General features: G+C 40.9%; 3 protein-coding genes and 1 long non-coding RNA gene across 5 annotated transcripts; 3 read left to right on the forward strand and 1 right to left on the reverse strand.

Moving 5' to 3' along the window:
* Positions 1 to 30: 30 nt before the first annotated feature.
* On the reverse strand, positions 31 to 1,454 carry polr2j (RNA polymerase II subunit J). Its single transcript, XM_071495345.1, has 3 exons — positions 1,164 to 1,454; positions 443 to 551; positions 31 to 205 (listed from the first exon to the last, which is right to left on the reverse strand). The coding sequence occupies exons 1-3, from the start codon at positions 1,304 to 1,306 to the stop codon at positions 104 to 106; spliced, it is 354 nt and encodes a 117-aa protein (XP_071351446.1). The 5' UTR covers positions 1,307 to 1,454; the 3' UTR covers positions 31 to 103.
* Positions 1,455 to 5,392: 3,938 nt separating this feature from the next.
* LOC139631273 (uncharacterized) lies at positions 5,393 to 7,822 on the forward strand. The gene is made up of 3 exons (XR_011693341.1): positions 5,393 to 5,787; positions 7,009 to 7,110; positions 7,234 to 7,822. It is a non-coding gene; the product is annotated as an uncharacterized lncRNA (long non-coding RNA).
* A 362-nt stretch (positions 7,823 to 8,184) lies between these two features.
* On the forward strand, positions 8,185 to 10,555 carry LOC139631268 (E3 ubiquitin-protein ligase TRIM39-like). Its single transcript, XM_071495338.1, has one exon. The coding sequence runs from the start codon at positions 8,607 to 8,609 to the stop codon at positions 10,194 to 10,196; it is 1,590 nt and encodes a 529-aa protein (XP_071351439.1). The 5' UTR covers positions 8,185 to 8,606; the 3' UTR covers positions 10,197 to 10,555.
* A 1,560-nt stretch (positions 10,556 to 12,115) lies between these two features.
* khk (ketohexokinase) lies at positions 12,116 to 19,438 on the forward strand. 2 transcript variants are annotated; one of them, XM_071495342.1, is made up of 8 exons: positions 12,116 to 12,473; positions 13,245 to 13,361; positions 14,786 to 14,920; positions 17,025 to 17,097; positions 17,614 to 17,760; positions 18,317 to 18,405; positions 18,477 to 18,634; positions 18,784 to 19,438. In XM_071495342.1, exons 1-8 carry the CDS (start codon positions 12,340 to 12,342, stop codon positions 18,885 to 18,887), a joined length of 957 nt encoding a protein of 318 aa, XP_071351443.1. In that variant the 5' UTR covers positions 12,116 to 12,339; the 3' UTR covers positions 18,888 to 19,438. The 2 variants fall into 2 exon arrangements, with proteins under 2 accessions (XP_071351443.1, XP_071351442.1); XM_071495341.1 differs by lacking the exon at positions 14,786 to 14,920 and adding an exon at positions 14,468 to 14,602 and having other exon boundaries at positions 12,131 to 12,473.
* Positions 19,439 to 20,000: the final 562 nt, after the last annotated feature.

The raw sequence follows: 20,000 nt of genomic DNA on the forward strand, positions 1-20,000 counted from the left end.
AGGTAAAAAGGTGACAACACACTCAGGTGGTAACATTACAGACTTTATTTATAAAAATAAACAAACAGAAACAGGAAATTACATCATCAGGAGGGGCAGGGCATCACTCAATCCCTTCCTGTTTGTCTTTGATGGCAACTCTGAAGCGTTCCTCTAGCAGAGACAGCTCACTGATCAGGTCAGTGATGGCGTTCGTGAATGCTTCCTGTCAAGAAATAGTCAGTTCCTGTCAATGAAACATCTTATTCTGTCAAAATAAAAGTCATCTGAAGGTTGTGTGTGTGTTACCTCTGGACTGTTATCAAGTGTGTGTGTGTTTTTCCTGTGGACTATAGTCAGTTGTGTGTGTTTCCTGTAGACTGTGGTCAGGTGTGTGTGTGTGTGTTTCCTGTAGACTGTGGTCAGGTGTGTGTGTGTGTGTGTGTGTGTGTGTGTGTGTTACCTGCGGACTGTAGTCAGCTGTGGTCTGTACTCTGATGACGATCTTGTGCTCCAGAGGATGAGGAACTTTGTAACCAGCAAACAGAACCTGAGGATCCTTCAACAGCTGACTGACACACAGAAACAGACGTGATCAAGTATTAATCACAATCGTATTGATCAGATTCAGGTGTAAAAGTTACAGATCACATAATTGTTAATGTCTGATCAGAGAAGGAATGACCAGTGATATTGATCCTACACAATTATGTTTTTAGACAAAGTTGAATAATCAAAAAGTTCATTTTATTGTGTGAAATCTTAAAATCTGCAACAAGTGTATTCATGTTCTGAACTGTATAAAGAAAATTAACTCCCTCTCTATACTGGCCTCAGTAATCCTGTATTAGTTGGATTGTGGTTAATACTGCAACTAAACTTTACTTTCAACTTGCTGGTTATTTTATCGATTAACAGTTATGTCCATAAAATGTCAGAAGACAGTGAAGAAAGTGAGGTGACGTCTTCAGTTTAGCTTGACTCTCACATGACTTTGACTAACTAACTGATCTGTGTTCATTCGGATGAGCTGAATTTATAAAACTAATACATTATTATTCATGAAATAATACTGGCTCAGAGACCTTTCACAATAAGAGCTGCTATATTGAGCCTCCTGTTAGCTCCGTGTTTTGCATTCGATTAGCATTGTTAGCAGTCTGTTAGCATCGTTAGCATCTTACGCTCGGATGATGTTGCCCAGCGTGTGGTCCTCCTTGTTCAGGGTGAAAAGACAGGCGTTGGGGACCTTTGTGTCCTTGCTGATGCTGATCTTCTTTTCTCCTTCAAACAGCAGAAACGACTCGAAGGCGGGAGGCGCGTTCATCTTTTCTGAGTACGAGCCGAGCGGAACCGACCAAGAACCACTGCTTCAAAATAAGACGATTACTTCCGGATCATTCTTCTTCGTCAGATCTAAACCTGGATGACGTATCTAAAAATGGCGCCCATTCAGTTCGATACAAGTTGCTCGCCTGGCGCATACGCCGAAAAAGTTTCTGGCTTCCGGGTTACTTCCGCGTTATGCGGCCCATAGAGACTGCGCAGTAGTGTCTCTCCCATAATGCCTTTGGGCGATGAGAACGAGCGAAAAACGTTCTCGATCTGGCGCCGCGCGTTCACGAGTGCGTTCACTGTGTGCACATCCTCCTAAACTTTGATTTATCAGTCAAACTGTTGCTGAGTGACTCTCAGTGCTGCAACATGGAGACAACAAACATGTTTACAAGGTCTTCCACCTGCATTTATTTAGATTTGTTATTCTGAGTTTACTGTGTGAGCAATCACCACTGGAAGTGATCACACACTCATCAACCTCATATCATTTTACAGGCTTTATATCTGAAATGAATTCAAGATCTTGCTGACTGAGAAGAAGAGTGCATTTAGGTGAGGGATCAAGGTGGAGCTGCAGAGGGAGCAGACTCAGCTGATGGAGATTCACGCCCACAGATAAATTCTTTAAATCATATGTCTGGTAATTTCCATTGAGTTGTATTGATGTCAGACACAGACGGGTAAAACAAGCTGCTGCCACTGCCCCAGACAGACAAAGTGATGAGAGACGAGGAAGTGACGTCCTCACTGATGAGATGACTGACAGACTGAATTTTCATTTTGACCCCTACAGAGTGTAGTGACTTGTAAATGTACATTTTGTATTTGAATATTGCCACTTTTCAATTTTCATTTAATATGCTCATAGGACGCCCACATGAGTGTGTGAAAATGAAAATGCTAATTGGATTGCTGCATTTTCTTTTTCATTAAATGGTGTGTACTGTGGGATGTGGGGTCACATGACTGCTGGCCTGAGCAGGACAGGTGAGCTGACTGGGCAGCTCACACAGGTGTCTTGAGTTTTCTTTGTTCTGTGTCCTGAGCTCATTCTCTGATCGGCCTTCAGCTGAGCTGCTTCCCTCCATCTTTCCACCTTTGTTCCTGAGTGTGTAGAGTGAGTAGTTTATTTCATTATATTTCCTCAAGTCATGTTTATCCTGTTGAACATCTCATCTCCTTGGTGAGCTGGATTAGTTACTCACTTGAGATTCAAATGTTGGCAGTTGTGTTCACTTCACACTCAGACTTTATGAGCAAACAATGAAGCCTTGATTGGTGCAGGGTGTCAGATGAGGTTCAAACTGTAAACTGGACACCACTGAAATCCAGGACGACCACAGCTGCTGTTTTCAGTTTGCTGCAGAGGCTTTTCTTTATTTTGAAGGAGACTCAGTTTGTCTGGAGTTTGAGTTTGTGGGTCACCTGTGGAAAAAAAATCTCACTCATCTTAATATTTTTTTAAAAATCGCATGAAAATCAACAGTAGTTCGCAGGTTTCTGGGGCAAGATTACTCAGCTTTAGCAGCAAAAATCCCCAAACACACGCACACCAAACAAACCTATTCAAATGATATGGTTGTTATGGTTTAATATTTGAGTACATGGTCTTCCAGAAAACGCATGTTTAAATAGTAGGAACCTTGTCTTGTATTCTCGTTTTCTTCCTCTGAGTGTTGAACATAGTTCAGACACAGAGCAACACTTCAGTCCTGTCACTAGAGGTCACCACAGACCTGCAGCTCAGAGAGGAGCTTCCTCCTGTGGGCTCATTGTGTGCACATCCTCCAAAACTTTGATTTATCAGTCAAAAAACTGTTGCTGAGTGACTCTCAGTGCTGCAAAATGGAGACAACAAACATGTTTACAAGGTCTTCCACCTGCATTTATTTAGGTTTGTTATTCTGAGTTTACTGTGTGTGCAATCACCACTGGAAGTGATCACACACTCATCAACCTCATATCATTGTACAGGCTTTATATCTGAAATGAATTCAAGATCTTGCTGACTGAGAAGAAGAGTGCATTGAGGTGAGGGATCAAGGTGGAGCTGCAGAGGGAGCAGACTCAGCTGATGGAGATTCACGCCCACAGATAAATTCTTTAAATCATGTGTCTGGTAATTTTCATTGAGTTGTATTGATATAAGACACAGACGGTAAAACAAGCTGCTGCCACTGCCCCAGACAGACAAAGTGACGAGAGACGAGGAAGTGACGTCCTCACCTATGAGATGAGACTGTCTCTCAGCATCTTATCACTTATTGTAATACATTTAAAAATCTTTAAATCTCATCTCTGGTCATTTCCTTACGGGTAACAAGCTACAACCACTGCCCCAGTGACAGAAACATTACAACTGACGAGGAAGTGACGTCCTCACTGATGACCTGCCTCAATGAGAGGACTGAGTGCATTTTCATTTTGACCCTAAAGAGCGCAGCGACATGTAAATGTAAATGCAGTGGCCTGAGGGCTGTTTGTTCATTATGTTTAAATACTGTCACTGCAGAGCAGGTTCAGTCTTTGAACATCATCATTTTAATATGTTCATAGATGAGTACACACATGAGTATGTGAAAAAGAAAATGCAAATTGGAGTACTGCATTTTCTTTTTAAATGATACTTAAAGCATCCTGTGGGAAGTGGGGTCACATGACTGCTGGGCTGAGGAGCACAGGTGGAGAGTTGGGCAGCTCACACAGGTGTCTTGAGTTTTCTTTGTTCTGTGTCCTGAGCTCATTCTCTGTTTGTCCTTCAGCTGAGCTGCTCTCACCTTTGTTCCTGAGTGAGTCGTTTATTTCATTATATTTCCTCAAGTCATGTGTATTTTGTTGTTCAGTGGTACATTTAATCTCCTTGGTTTGTTCTCCCATGATTATATATTTAAAGTGATAATGTTTGTACTGATTTTGATTTAGAATTGTTTGTTGATTTATTCAAGATAAAGTGATAGAATTTGACCTGTTTGCTTTCTTTCATTTGTAGACATGTGACCACTCACTCCTGACTGACTGCAAGCAAAAGATTAAACACCTTCAGATGGAACCTGCTTGTCCTGCTTTGCTCACATTCATTCAGTCCAGTGTTTTATCCTAGAACACATACATGTGTCAGAAATCTCAATTCTATCATGGATCTTATTTCAGTTTCAAGTTTATATGATAATTCTATTGAAGTCTTCTATAGGCCTTTGTAATGAGCTTAATGTTTATAATTTAGTTATTTTCCTGCAGCAGATGCTTTGAGGACAGACCACTATAATCATGGACTGGATGCTACAATCATGATCAGGATTGTGCATTTAAAGGAGAACCAACCCTTTGACAGAACTCACTGTTCTTATTCCTGAGCCTCAGAACAGTTTGGTCAGTATTTGTGAACATGCAGCTCTTCACTGAAGTTAGAAACCAAAGAGAGAACATTAATGTTCGATGTCGACCTGGTTTGCTCTTTAACAGTGAACGGGGCTCTGATGCTGTGAGGCCAGAAAATGTTTATATCATTTCTTGGCCCGAAATCAGATTCAAATTTCAAACTTTGTGCCCAATTTAAAGCCAAATGAGACACAACGCAGCTACTGTAGATTATAGGGTCAGCACGGTAACTCATCTCCCCCAGTGGCTCAAATTAATCTCAGCTGCAGACGATGAGAACAAACCTTTGACTTTTTCAGTCGATCGTTCCAGAGTCTGTTTTTCTGCTGTTTGTTCATTTGCTCTCGATGTGAGTGACTCAATTAAAGACTGATGCATTTCCTGCATTAAACATTTTCATTGATCACTGACAGATTTTAATCAGTGTTTTGATGGAGGACACAGCTGCGAACATTTCAGAGTCAGTGTTGTCGTGTTGTCTCTGGAGGATTCTCTGGTTTCCAGCTTTAGGACAGTGACGTGTTTTCAAACACAGACTTCACTGTTCCTGGGGCCCAGGAAGCACTGGAGACATTTCAGCCTTTTATTTATTCAAAATGAACTGTGTTTCTGAATGTTGTGATTATTATTTACCAGTAAGTTAAACTTTGTGCACAGCTGTTGTTGGGCTTCTACCTTCACTCACCGCTGCAGTTTATGAACTTTAAACTTTTCCTTCACCGGCACTTCCTGTTGTTTCTGGCCTTCATGTTTCTGCTTTAATATTTCCCGTGTGTCCAGGAGACAAACCGGAAACAAACTGGTCAGACTCGGTCGAGTCTTTGCCAGAATGATGTGAGTAAAGTCAGAAACATAAACCGGGAACAAACACAGAAACAGCTGATCCTTGTGACAGAGGTGGAGCAGGTGGAGCAGGAAGAGGAAGCCGCAGAGCCGCAGAGAGCCGCTGTTTATCCGCTGCTCTCCTGCCTGATTGGGCAGAAAACGCGCGTTTTCTTCTTTAAAAAGCAACAACAAACAAACATGAGGCAGAAACTGAAGCTTTGCTCTGTCAACAGCCTCCAGCGGATCTGCTCCTCTGCAGCACCGAAGGTAAGAGAGTTCACTTTACTCATCAGAGCCTGTTTGGTTGGAGGACGAGGCCTTTGCATCAGAAGAGAAATGAACTGAAATATTGATGCTTGTTGTTTTGTTTGCAAAGAGGGAAACTCGGCACAAATGAGACGCTGAATATGTTGAACAGAGTTTTTGTAGCTTGTTAAAATCTTTGTGCAGAAAACTGTGAAACCAGGGCTGTGTGATCTGACTTTGGCACATGATCAACTTTTAATGTGAATGAACAGACGCCTTCATTAAAGCTGCTATATTTAGAGAGCCCTGGTTAATGTCCAGGGTTAACGCTGCTCACCTGTTAAACAGCTGCTAGCCGCGGCTAGCATGCTAACCGCAGCTAGCCGCGGCTAGCCTGCTAACCGCGGCTGGCGAGAGCGGCCCTTGTTCTGCAGCCTGGAGCATTTGGCTCACAGACATATATTATATTATATTATATTATTATATTCTTCACCTGAGCAGAACAAGAGCTAATGTCACCAGCCAATGAGACACCTGCGGTAAAGGCGGCACACAGGAGGCGGGGCAGCTGGTTAGCAGCTGGTTAGCGGCTGGTTAGCGGCTGGTTAGCGGCTGGTTCACTTTCAAATCAAAGCGCTTAAACACCTCATAAATAACTGTGCGGTCCAAAAGAATCCTCCATATGAGCTCAGCGGGAAATGTGATTGGTTGTGGCACAGTTTGTACATGTAAGACAACATTGTTGAGGAAGAGCTGCTAGCTAGCTAACATCTGGAGCTGGTGTCGAAGCGGCGGAAGAAGACGTCGTTACTTCCGGTAAGGACTTTCACAATAATATCAATGGAAAGAATGTAGATCGTGATAAAGCTCGAAAGATTGACATATGACCTTTGGCCAGATCGCCCACCCCTATGCTCAAAAATGACAAGTACACATTCTGACCTGAGAGCAGGTGGTTCTTTTACCTTCATCTCAACCTATACCCTGAAAGGTGGAGTAGATTTTCAAGATGGAGGACAGCATGGGCTTGACAGCTACTACACCTTTCAGGATCTGCCATGGAGCTGAAGGCAACTGAATGACCTGCCCTCTGACTGAACTTTGTGATTGGATTGTCATTGTCCAGTCAGGTTTAAAAAAAAAACAAAAAACAAAAACAAAAAACAACTTCTCTTTTTTTGGCACCAGTAAATGCCACTTAAACCACAACCAAGTAATGTAAGGTTTTAAAAATCTTTCCAGGATTCCTGTGAACAGTATCTGCAGTTGGAGCTGTGTGCGGTAACCACCTTTGAAACTGATGGGAGCTAACTTCATAACTTGCACTTGACTGAGTTTATAATGGTAAGTGAAATGAATTATTTAAAGTAAAAATGTTTCTCTATTGTTTTGTGAAAAGCTGCCTAAAATGTCTTGATTTGCCCTGCAATGGAAAATGTATTTTAGTATAACTGCATGTTTTCATAGAGATCCCAGGACCCGCCTCAGGCCAGGACCACATCTTGTATGGTGCCCCACACCCAGCAAGAAATGGTAAGTCATGGGCGTGACTCCATCACATACCTATACCTAAACTAGGATCAAAAGGATTTTGAGCTTATAAAGTGATGTTCACAAATAATTCCAAATGTAGTTTTAAATCAATCTTTGTAAACCTGCAAAATCTGTATGAGAAACTCAAGTATATACACGTGAAGACATTGTGCTTGTGTAGAGGAGATTTGTATTTGTAAAAAGACCGTGTGATTTTAAAATCTGACCAAATGAAATTAGTGGTGAGGTAACACAAAGACACCGTGGAAGAACTGCTTTTGTCAATGTCTGTGTATAGATACAAAGCAGACAACTGTGTAAAACTTGGTGGTCAAAGTTCCTACACAGTGTGTGACATTGAATTTACAAGCACAATTTTGACGGCATCCTTACACCTTAAAATGATTGGACAAAGACGGTCCAATCACAAAGCAGAGTCCAATTAGAGGGCAGGTGCTTCTGGTATCTTCATCTCTATCGCACATCCTGAAAGATGTGGTAGATTTTCAAGATGGACGACAGCGCTGGCTTTAAAATCTACTACACCGTTCAGGATCTGCGACAGATGAAGGCAACAGAAGCACCTGCAGGGCCGCCCAGCCATCGCGCGAGGCTGAACGAGCCCGATGGCTGGGCGCAGGGCCGCCCAGCCATCGCGCGAGGCTGAACGAGCCCGATGGCTGGGCGCAGGGCCGCCCAGCCATCGCGCGAGGCTGAACGAGCCCGATGGCTGGGCGCAGGGCCGCCTGGGGGTCGGGCTGTCCAGCCTCGCGCATTTTATACATTTGTTTTACTGCTTTATTTATTTTAATTGTCCTTTGTACAGCACTTTGGTTTCAGCTCAGGATGTTTAATGAGCTCTAGAAATAAAGTTAATCCTACGTGGCATAATGGTGCTGACATGACATGTGAATCATGTTCAAGCAGAAAACAAATGAGCAATCCTGTCATTTGTAGAAGGAACTGAGAGATGTGACCCTACTTTCAACACTAAAATGAAACTTACATCTGGTTTACAGGAGAGTATTTCTGAGAAATGTTGTAACCGAGATCAGCCTCTTTTATGACTCGTCAAACAGAAAGCAAGCAACATTATTCCTCTGATAGTGGGAGGAGAAATAGACTAAAGAGAGAAGTTTGGACTAAAAGACAGTAGCTACAAGACAGAACACTGAAATACTGAATACTAACCCATCCAGCTGCTGTTGATCTGCGCACAGACCGAAGTAACTCTAAGAGACCTTTCCAACAGAGGTAGGAAACCACACCGGACTTTCTTCCAGTTTGAGCGTTCTGCCTGCTGTGCAATGTCTTCCCAGTCAGAGGAGGATCTCTCCTGTCCAGTCTGCCAGGATATTTTCAAAGATCCTGTTGTCCTGTCATGCAGCCACAGCTTCTGTAAAGACTGTCTGAAGAGCTGGTGGAGAGAGAAACCAACACAGGAGTGTCCAGTTTGTAAGAGAAGATCATCCAAGAGTGATCCCCCTCGTAACTTGGCTTTAAAGAACCTGTGTGAGGCCTTTTTATCGCCGAGACGTCAAAGAACTTCAGCAGGGTCTGAGGGTCTCTGCAGTCTGCACTCTGAGAAACTCAAACTCTTCTGTCTGGACCATCAGCAGCCAGTGTGTGTCGTCTGTCTGCACTCAAAAATACACAACAACCACAGATTTAGTCCTTTAGATGAGGCTGCACAGGAACGTAAAACAGAGCTCCAGAAATCCCTGAAGCCTTTACAAGAGAAACTGAAGCTGTTTGAACAAGTTAAAGGAAACTGTGATCAAACAGCAGAACACATCAAGGTCCAGGCCCAACACACAGAGAAGCAGATTAAGGAGCAGTTTAAGAAGCTTCACAAGTTTCTAGAGGGGGAAGAGGAGGCCAGGATCACTGCTCTGAGGGAGGAAGAGGAGCAGAAGAGTCAGATGATGAAGGAGAAGATTGAGGCTCTGAGCAGAGAGATAGCAGCTCTTTCACACACAGTCAGATCCACAGAGGAGGAGCTGAGAGCTGGAGACGTCTCATTCCTGCAGAACTACAAGGCTGCAGTGGACAGAGTCCAGCAGCGCCTCCTGCTGGATGATCCACAGCTGGGCTCAGGAGCTCTGATAGATGTGGCCAAACATCTGGGCAACCTGACCTTCAACATCTGGAACAAGATGGAGGACCTGGCCTCCTGTAGTCCTGTGATTCTGGATCCAAACACTGCTCATCCAGAACTCATCCTGTCTGAAGATCTGACCAGTGTGAGACTTGGAGACACACAGAAGCTTCCTGAGAATCCAGAGAGGTTTGATACCTTATTCTCTGTCCTGGGCTCTGAGGGTTTTAACTCAGGGACTCACAGCTGGGATGTTGAGGTTGGAGACAATAAATTCTGGTCTCTGGGTGTGGCTGCAGAGTCTGTTGAAAGGAAGGGAAAATCTGGAATATGGAGAATAGGGTTGTTTAGGGGTAAATATATAGCCTTCTCCCCATCAGCCCAACCAGTGGTTCTCTCAGTGAAGGAGAAGCTTGAGCAGATCAGAGTTCATCTGGACTATGACCAAGGAAAACTGTCATTCTCTGATCTTAATACTGACGCACACATTTACACCTTCACACACACCTTCACTGAAAAGCTGTTTCCATACATTAGCAATAGAAACAAATTCTCAATTAAGATTTTACTAGAGATGGATGAGGAGGATGACAGTGATAGTGACAGTGACGGTGACGGTGACAGTGACAGTGATGATGCTGCTGCTGCTCATGATCATGGTGACAGCGACATCCTGAGTGACATTTTTCACTATTTAGATGACGACGATGATGATGATGATGACGATGACGATGACGATGATGATTACACAGTGTACCCACGCCGCACTTCTAGATGGAATTTCCGTTCATCTCACTGACTCTGATTTATCTAATGTGATTTCACTGTGTTTGTATCAAAATTACTCCACAGAAGCAGGAAAAACATGTGAGAAGAACGTGAGACAAGTCTGACGATGAACTTGCCTTTAAAAGTAGAATAACTTTACTTCTGCGCTGTGAGTCATTTTTATCCTATTTTGTCTTGACATTTTTTGTGATGCTGGTATTTTCACTGTAAATCACTCTGAATAAGAAAATCAAAACGTAAAATTGTATAAATTACTGATGATGTATGTTAGCAGATTCATATCATGAATTTGAAATTTGAAAAAACGTCCAACATGCAGATCATCCTCTAAAAGAGAACTGATATGAAATAAAAAATCTTTCATTTTAATCTTTTGCCCTGCTCATGTTTTTGCCTCATTTGCTGTTGTTTCTCTTTGTTTTTAACTTTCTTTTTCTTGCTTCTCTTGTGCCTTTTATTATAGCCACTATTATAGAGAGAGAGACAGATAAGTTGGAAAGAGAGAGAGGGGACGACAAGCAGCACAGGGCTACAGGTTGGACTTGAACCCCGGGCCGCTGCACTAGGTACGAGGCATTAAGTGAGCTGCCAAGGTGCCTTTGTCGTTCCCTTTCTTGTGATATAGGTTGCTTTTTGTGTTGCTCAGTAGTAGTGATACTTGAAAAGATTTCTTCCTCCTCTCCAGCGCCCCCTCCAGACGGTCAGTATGCCAATAATCGGCTCTGACAGTCGATTTTGAATCTTCCACTACTGTTGCTTTCACTGTACTTTGCTCTGAATAAAACAATCAGCTACATGCTCGAAATGAAAACTTTAAATTATGGGAATAAACTCACTTTCAGTTTCTCCTCTACATTTCTACTGGTGAGTGTTTTTTCCGCTATTATGAGGATAATAAGATAAATAATGTATTTTAACAGTTGGCATACATATATGACATTTAAAAAAAAAAAAAAACAATTGAAAATGAAATGAAAGTTACAGTGATGGTAAAAGTCATCAGCACAGTGGAGGTCAGAGTCAATGTTGGCCAACAGCCTGGTTAGAGTTCAGACTCAGGACGAACGTATGATAATTCTTAAGTCTTATGACTAGATCATATCAAGTTTCTTTCAGCAATCCTGGTTCTTTGGGGGAAACTGTTTGTCTGAGTGTGTACAGAGATTTAATCTCCATTTTCAGAGATGACTTCACAGTGAGGATTGATATCCATCTGTTTTTGATTTTGATTGAGTTGAGCTGAAGTATGAAACCTGCCTGGATAAGACGCTGCACTGACTGATCATCTAATGCCTACAGAGAAATTATATCAGAACTGTTCTCATTATTGTCCTTAATTCACCTTCCAGCCACACTGGAGGTTTTGTGAGAGGCTGTCTTTTGTATGTTTCACAGCCTTAAGCTGCTTCTTTTCTCATCTTCAAATCTACAAGCTGATATACTCTGTTGCTACATGGCATAGAAATATTTTTAAAACACATTTGTTGTGTCTTTCAATGATGCTGCATTAAAAGAGAACACAAAACAACGTCCTGGCAGGCTGCTTGACATCCTCTCTGCCACCCACTGACCAGTTTTAGTATTGCACGAAAAGTAAAGAACAATTAAATTCCAGGTGTTTCCTAAGTTGGGAAAGTTGATGAAAAGCTTTTACTCCACATCCTGAAAGTAGGACCAAAAATGTACCACTCTGAGACATTTTTGAAGATTAGACATATTTCCTACTCTGACACTTGGTAATTATGGGCCCAGATCTCTTTATTTTCATTTAACAAAAATAAGGCCAGGGTTCCAGGAGGTTAAAGAAACACAAGCAAATAACTTGTGCAAATAACTCAAATTGAGTTAATATTATTGAGCAAAGGAGCACTTCAAAAGTATTCTTGTCCCCCATCCAACCTATCATGTGGAAACAGGAAATTATCATTTTAAATGGTTTACCTGACAAAATGAGAATTCATATTTATAATCGCCTACTCTGTTTTTCAAGACCAATAACTCCAAAGTCCAAACCACTGAAAAGAAGAAAGATGAAAACCAGAAGTGCCTAAGTACTGAGGAGCTACTGGCTGCAAGGCTCTTATTTTATACTCTCTACTGACAGGAAGTGGTGCACCTTATTATTGTAGGGTGACTCAGGAGATGACGTTTGTATGTCAAAGTCCAGGCTGCAGCTGAGTGTGTGGACCAACATGGAGCAGCAGAAGAAGATTCTGTGTGTGGGCCTGGTTTGTCTGGACATCATCAATGTAGTCGACAAGTACCCCGAAGAAGACACAGATAGCAGGTTAGCATTCAGGCTGCTAACGCACACAAAGACTGATGCTAATACAGAGTTATGCTACCACAGGCTGATGCTAACACAGACTGATGCTAACATGTACTTAAGCTAACACAGACTGATACTAACATGTACTTAAGCTAACACAGACTGATACTAACATGTACTGGTGCTAACACAGACTGATACTAACATGTACTGATGCTAACACAGACTAATGCTAATACAGAGTTATGCTACCACAGGCTGATGCTAACACAGACTGATGCTAACATGTACTTAAGCTAACACAGACTGATACTAACATGTACTGGTGCTAACACAGACTGATGCTAACACAGACTGATACTAACCATAAATACTAACATGTACTGATGCTAACACTTACACAGACTGACACAAGCACAGACTGATGCCAACAGACTGATACTAACACATACTGATGCTAACACGTACTTATGCTAGCACAGAATGATGCTAACTCAGGCTAATACCGACACAGATTCACAAACACACAGACTGACACCAGTGACACAGAGCAAACCTGATTAAACTCACTGCAGACATACTGCACTATCTCCTGACCATACACAAAAAACAAGTGTGTGCTTGGTCTCATTCCTTCTTTAATAAGAATAAAATTAGCTAAAGTGACTCTTTTGGCTTTGTCAAGCCTGAAACTCATTCGTTGCTGCTCTCAGCTTTAGTTTTGGGCAACAAAGCTGTTTCTCTCAGATTATAATGATGCAGTGATTTCATCAGTGTCTGTTCTTGAAGGTGTTTGTCACAGCGTTGGCAGCGAGGAGGAAACGCTTCAAACTCCTGCACAGTGCTGTCTCTTCTCGGAGCTCCCTGTGCCTTCATGGGCTCACTGGCTTCTGGACCTGTGGCCAAGTGAGTACCAATCCAGACATTCATCGACATGTCCATCAATGTGATTACAATTTATTCATCAATATGTTCATCATTACATTCATTAATACATAATACAATACAAAAGAATGTTTATCGATCAGTTTTCCATAAGTGCCTGCTGCTGGCCAGATGGGCAGACTTTAAAACGTTTCCGCTCAACTACTTTCTGACTGTTTCAAGTCACGTCATCATCACTTTTTAACTCGATGACGGATTTTAGTCATCAGACGTCTAGATCTTAAATTATCAAAGAAACAAGCCGAGCAAATGTAAGCGGCAGCAGCTCAGCTCCCAGACCCTCCAGGATGACAGTGGAGGAGAAAGGCTCATTTTTAATGTTGAACTACTTTATTCAGTGTTTTTACCAATTTCAATTTCCTGGTCAATGAGTTGTTCAACAATGAAGACAACAACTCCCATGATCCCACATTAATTCACAACATCATCAAACTCTGTCTTTTCTTATTTTGAGAGTGTATTGAACTTTACTTTGTAAATGGAGTGCAGATTTTTACTATCTTTATTTTAAATAAAAAATGTATACAGCTTCAAAAGTTTGTGATTATAGTAGCAGCAACAGCAGAGACCACTTTCTCATTCATCAATAGGTTAATCAATACCTTTGTCAGGGAGAGTATCGTGTACATTAGATTGAGGTCAGACTGTTTATTTTCCCCGTTCAGTTTAAAGATGTTCATACTCATGTTTAACATAAACACTGTATGTATATATGTACTTTAGCTGTTTCCATAAAAAAATAAATTGTGTTTAAAGCATGACACTGATCATTATTGATCAAATCCATGGAAACAGCTAAAGTCTGATTTATCATGTTTATCAGAGGCCCTGAGTCCTGAAGAGACGAGACGTCAACATTAAAGCTGGGACGAGACGAAACGCTGTCATCTCCTCTACTTTCTCCTCATCTCCTCTCTCCTTGTCTGTTGTCTTCCCTTGTCTCCTCATCTCCTTTTTCCTCATCAGACGGTAATTTTATTTTGAAGGACAGAGGAGATGTAAACAGTTTCCTGTCTGTAGTTTTATTTTGCAGGACAGAGGAGATGTAAACAGTTTCCTGTCTGTAGTTTTATTTTGGAAGATTTTCAGAAGTTCCACATCGATGTGTCTCTGGTTTCTGAGCACACTCAGTGTGCCCTTCCAGCCTCTACGGTCATCAGCAACATCAGCACAGGAAGCCGAACCATCCTCCACATGAACAGGTGTGAACAGGAGTGAACAGGTTTGTGTAATTAACTGCCTCTGTTTCAGGAAGATCATCATCATCGCCATCATGGAGCCGTTTCGCCCCGGTCTTGTTCCACCAATCAGAGCACAGCCTCTTGTGTGTCTGTGGTTTTATTTTGACGGACAGAGCTGATGTGTTTCCTGTCTCTCTGGTTCAGTTTCATCATGGCCGACTTTGCACAGCGTGCGGTCGATGTGTCAGCAGTGGTCTGGCAGTTGGAGGGTCAAACTCCATGTGCATGTTGTGTGGTTTGTCCGTCCAGTGGATCTCGAACCGTTGTTCTCTCCGACATGTAAGACAATCCGACGACCAGCCAGAGGCGAACAGCGTCCACTAAATACCTCTTTTTCAATCAGACCTTGTTACCATGGAGACGGGCTCGACACCACTCTCTTAAATCCAGTAGAAAATCAGTCAGTCAGCAGGTGTCTCTTTGACTATGTTTACATTCAAAACCTCATTGAAAAATGTACACATTCTGTGTTCCATTGACCATTTAAACTAAGCTGTTTTAATAGATACAGTTAATGTTCAAATCAAACAGAACAGACACAGTGGCAGTATAGTAGTGACATATCTCTAGGATACCTGTTTAATCAAGCGCAGGGAAACCACCAGGGCCAACTACACCCTCTCAGGATCAAAGATACAATAAAACTGTAACAGGCACCTCATTTTGTACCTGTCTAAATAAAAAGGATAGAGCAACTGCACTCAAGCTAACCACATTACATACTGATACATTTTCCTTGAACTAACTTTTTAATGTTTGAGCTGCTGTTTTTTTAATCAGTTTGAAGTTTGTTCAGGTCTGCTCATCAGTTAAAATAGCAAATCTTTTAAGTGAAGTTATGTACTATCGACAAACACTAGAAGGTCACCTCGCCTGGAGCTTAGAGTGAAGCACAGAAGTCAGTGGTTCAAGTGAACCTCTTTCAGTCACCATGGAAAATAAAAGATATTTACTCTGATAGTCCGTGCCCCCCGTTCCAATTTTCAACTAAAACCCTCCAAAATTTGAAGCTCCACACGTCTCGTGTAAGCTCCTCCCATCTGCAGGCAGATAAAACAAATGCTCTGAGGTGTTTAGTGAACGCTGTTTGACCCGCCTGGAGGAAGCATGAACACCTGATCCTGATCCTGAATCTGGTGTAATCACAGCTGGTCTCAGGAGCCACTGCAGAGCAAGGCATCGAGGTCCTGAACCTGAATGGATCCACCAGTCCGGCTGAGCGGAGGTTAGGAAGAGGAGAGGAGCGAGATGAAAGCTAACAAAATACAATTCCATGAAATGGGAAGGTGTTTGTTTGCTGAGGAGTCTTTAGATGAAGCAGTCACAGTGTCAGTTTGAACTGTGTTCAGATTTATGAGATGAGATGAGGGAACTGTAACCGATTCTCTCCTGAACGCTTCGGCTGTTGTACCTGAGATCCTTTGGTTTAAATTATCATTATCGTTGATCATTTAAAGGTACAGTTCGGCATAATCTTCGGGAGTGATATGTTCAGATTTTGTGCATGTGTTTGTCTGTGTGTTCAGTACAGGTTTGGAATTAGTTAGCTGAGCGTAAAGACTGCAAACATGGGAAAACAGCTGCAGGTTACCATGGTTATCCAGGAAAGTCTCTGCAGTGGTTTTAGGTTAATTCATCAACAGTGATTCAGTTAATTTCCCTGCTGTTTAAAACAACCACTTTCATACTGAAATATAATGAAATCTGTTCTGTCATAAAACTTTTTTTTTTTTTTAAATCTACAGTCCGTGATGAGCTCACTTCCAAAATAATCAAATCACATTTAATAAACACACCTGCCCAGGTGTTTCCTAAACTTGAATTACCACCTGACAGATATTGATGAGGGTTAAAGACAAAAAAAATGATGTATTTACAAATGTCCATAAATGTCTCCTGCAGACACTGAAATTGTATTTTTCTTTTGATCATTTTGGAAGTGAACATTTCTTAATTAAAGTCTGTGAATGTTTTAATGGAAACAATAATACATGTTAGTGTGTTTCATGGTGACTGTGAAAGAGGCGACTGTTTATATTTTGTCTTCAGTCTGAACTGATACAAAGTATAAAACATGAGAATATTATTCATAAAAACAACTTTCAGATCAGGATTTGCTCCTCACAGTTCAGTCTGATCAATCGTTCATCAATATATCAGTTGTTCATTAGTCTGATTGATCTCTCATCTGATAAATTAAACAGAGATACAAACTGTCATTCAACAATCATTCTAAACTGTAAAATGTTTTCACCTCTATAAAGTCCCGACAGACTGAAGAATTAATCTGCTTTAATTCAAAATCTGAAAAAAAGATTTCATTTTTTTTACTGATTGTTGTTGCGTCGAAGATTTTGAACTCATTTCATTTCCTGTTCAACAGGAACCTTCCTGATGTCACAGCAGAGGATTTTTCTAAAGTCGACCTCCATCAGTTCAAATGGATCCACTGGGAGGTGAGCAAGAAACCACAACACAAACTAAACTATCCCAAAACCGAACCTTGCAAAACTAAACCCGACAAACTGAATTGAACCTTACAAACCAAAAAATAACCTGACAAACCAAACTGAATCTGACAAAATAAACTAAACCCGATAAACTAAATTAAACCTATTTAAAAGAACTAAACTTGACAAACTGAACCCTGACAATTTAAACTGAACCTGACAAACTAACTCGACTGAACCTTACACACTCAACAAAACCCATCAAACTCAACTAAACCTGGCAAAGTTGACAGACCAGACTAATCTGACCAACCAACCTGACCAGACTAGTCAGACTAACCCTTTTTTCTTGATCTCAATTTAACCTGATGCTTTATTTCAAAGGAGTGTAAACGATGTTTTAAAGTAACATCAGTGTCTAAACCACTTTAACCACAATAGGTGAACTACATCATTTTTACATCAGTACTGCCTAGTTTATTAGCTCTGAAGTTTAACTGTCGTACTTTTTAACCCCTGCAGGGCCGAAATGCTGAGGAGCAGGTGAAGATGATCCAGCGGGTAGTCATGTATAACAGCACATTACCACAGCAACAGAAAATCACTGTGTCCGTGGAGATAGAGAAGACCAGAGAGCTGCTATATCAGCTGTTTCCTCATGGCGACGTGGTAAGAGTCTCTAAGAGGACAGATTTTAATCCACAAATCCAGGTGTGCAAAGCTCCAGGAAGATTCAAGGCTGTAATCACTGCCAAAGGTGCTTCAACTAGGTACCGAGTGAAGGGTCTGAATACTTTCATTTACTTTCTGTTTTCACTTTAGCATAAGGCTGCAACATTAACACGAATACTTTCTGATGCACTTTACATGTTTTTAACATAATAAAGAACTTCAATGTTTTTAATATGATAAGATATGAAATTTCATTTTCTCTTCTTTCATCAACACAAATACAGATTTTGGTAAACACAACTACATTTTATCTTGTTTGGTCAACAATATTACATGTTGTTATAGTCAGTGATGTTGGTGCCGTCTTGTTATCTTAGTCATGGAAAATAAGGTTGTTGACGATCATATTTAGTCATGGTAGTATAGAAATAAAATTGACTTCACAATAAAGAACTTCAACATGTCTTTAAAATAATAAAGTCTGTGACAGTTTGTTCACTGTGATGACAGAATTTAAATCATCAGATGTTCTCGTGTCTTTTGTGTTTTTTAGGTGTTCGTCAGTAAAGACGTCGCTCGTCACTTTGGCTTCCAGTCAGCTGAAGCTGCTCTGAGAGGACTCTACAGCCGGGTCAAACAGGGGTGAGTGGAGGTCAAAGGTCAGCAGTCTGTCTCTCTCTGATCTGTCTCTGTCTGACCTGTCTGTCTCTCAGGGCTGTCCTGATCTGTGCCTGGGCAGAAAAGGGAGCAGATGCTTTGGGTCCTGATGGTGTCATTGTTCATTCAGACGCGTTTCCTCCTGAAACTTTGGTCGATACTCTCGGAGCCGGAGACACTTTCAATGCAGCCGTTATCTACACACTGTCCAAAGGTGAGACATTATAACTGTCCAGTAGCTCAACCTGAAAACTGAACACAGATCAGATTTGTTTTGTGCTCTGAATTCTTTTATATTCCATCTAATTCGAAAATGTTTGTCTGTAATTTTCTTAAGTAAATAAATATATTTTCCATCTGTAGGTGGAAGTTTGCAGGATGCTCTGACCTTCGGCTGCAGAGTTGCCGGCAGGAAGTGTGGTTTCCATGGTTATGATGACATCTGCAAAGATTTCACTGATAAGTGACCAGAGTTAAAAACTGGTTTGTTTCAGCTCCAAACTGTGACAGATTCAGACAACCGTGGGTCCAGTCTGAGGTTATTCACATTGTAAAAAATGAAGAAAAAAATAAACTTTTATTTTTAATGACTGTAATAAAAACAAAGTGATAATTTGTTTCAGCACTCAGATTATATTAATATGTAAATAATTATTAAAACTTAAAATTTAAATAATTAGCAGTTTGAAAAGTTAAGCTTCATAACAAACTGTGACAAATCACATCATGTGAAAGAGCTGTTTACAAGCAACAACTAATGTTTGAATGATTAATAAACTGATGGTTACCTGAGCTAACTACTTACAAATAGCTCAGTTTACTAACAGCAATTGATTATTAACTCATATTACTTGATAATTAGCTATTAACAAGCTGCTAATTAAGTGATTGTTGGGTGTTTGACTGTTAGTTAATGAATGACTAAATGAATTTGCTGCTGTATTTTTTTTATTTTTTTTATTTTTTATCGTACTGGAATAAAATCTGCCAAATTTATCAATAAACAACTTATTCTGAAGCTGTTTACTGATTCATTCAATGATCAGTGTTCATAATGTTTGAAATATTTTAATTTTAGTCAACAAACACAAAAGACAGTTTAGCCTCGTGTTCCTCCAGCATTTTTAATTTTTATCTGCCTTATCAACAACAGTTACCATGGTTACAGGTGTCTTTGTCTTTGTCAATTTACAGTTACCATGGTAACAGGTGTGACCTTGTCACTGCTTATCCAGTTCGCTGTATAAACTCTGAGCCTAGTATTAGCATTAGTATAAGCATCAGCACAGCCACAAGTTCTCATAGCTGTTCAGTGGTGGGAAGCAAATGAGGAGTTTCCAAGGTTGGCAAAACTGGACAAACAAGTTATTTTTGCACGTTTTATGTTTACAGACTCTCTCTTCACCTCCCTACACTCTTACTCTGAGTGTAATTCATTTGCCAAAGAAGCAAAACACAACAAAGTTAGGGACAAATTTGACTGATAGCATTTTTTTCCTCTGAAATTTTCTATATAGGTAGAGAAAAGGTTGTTATTGTGAATTCTTTAGGCCATGATTATCATGTAGTAACAATCTGAC

The sequence above is a fragment of the Trachinotus anak genome, unplaced genomic scaffold (assembly GCF_046630095.1).
Source record: "Trachinotus anak isolate AG129_WGS33_773 ecotype Australia unplaced genomic scaffold, CSIRO_AGI_Tana_v1 ptg000013l, whole genome shotgun sequence".
Classification (NCBI taxonomy): domain Eukaryota; kingdom Metazoa; phylum Chordata; class Actinopteri; order Carangiformes; family Carangidae; genus Trachinotus; species Trachinotus anak.

Bases quoted from the DNA above. Each gene is read 5' to 3' on its own strand.
- polr2j (XM_071495345.1), bottom strand. From the start codon at position 1,306: ATGAACGCGCCTCCCGCCTTCGAGTCGTTTCTGCTGTTTGAAGGAGAA. The intron at 552-1,163 runs GTAAGATGCTAA...TCTGTGTGTCAG, and splicing joins CTGGGCAACATCATCCGAGC to TCAGCTGTTGAAGGATCCTC. The intron at 206-442 runs GTAACACACACA...ATTTCTTGACAG, and splicing joins CAGCTGACTACAGTCCGCAG to GAAGCATTCACGAACGCCAT.
- LOC139631268 (XM_071495338.1), top strand. From the start codon at position 8,607: ATGTCTTCCCAGTCAGAGGAGGATCTCTCCTGTCCAGTCTGCCAGGAT.
- khk (XM_071495342.1), top strand. From the start codon at position 12,340: ATGTCAAAGTCCAGGCTGCAGCTGAGTGTGTGGACCAACATGGAGCAG. The intron at 12,474-13,244 runs GTTAGCATTCAG...CTGTTCTTGAAG, and splicing joins GAAGAAGACACAGATAGCAG to GTGTTTGTCACAGCGTTGGC. The intron at 17,761-18,316 runs GTAAGAGTCTCT...TGTGTTTTTTAG, and splicing joins TGTTTCCTCATGGCGACGTG to GTGTTCGTCAGTAAAGACGT.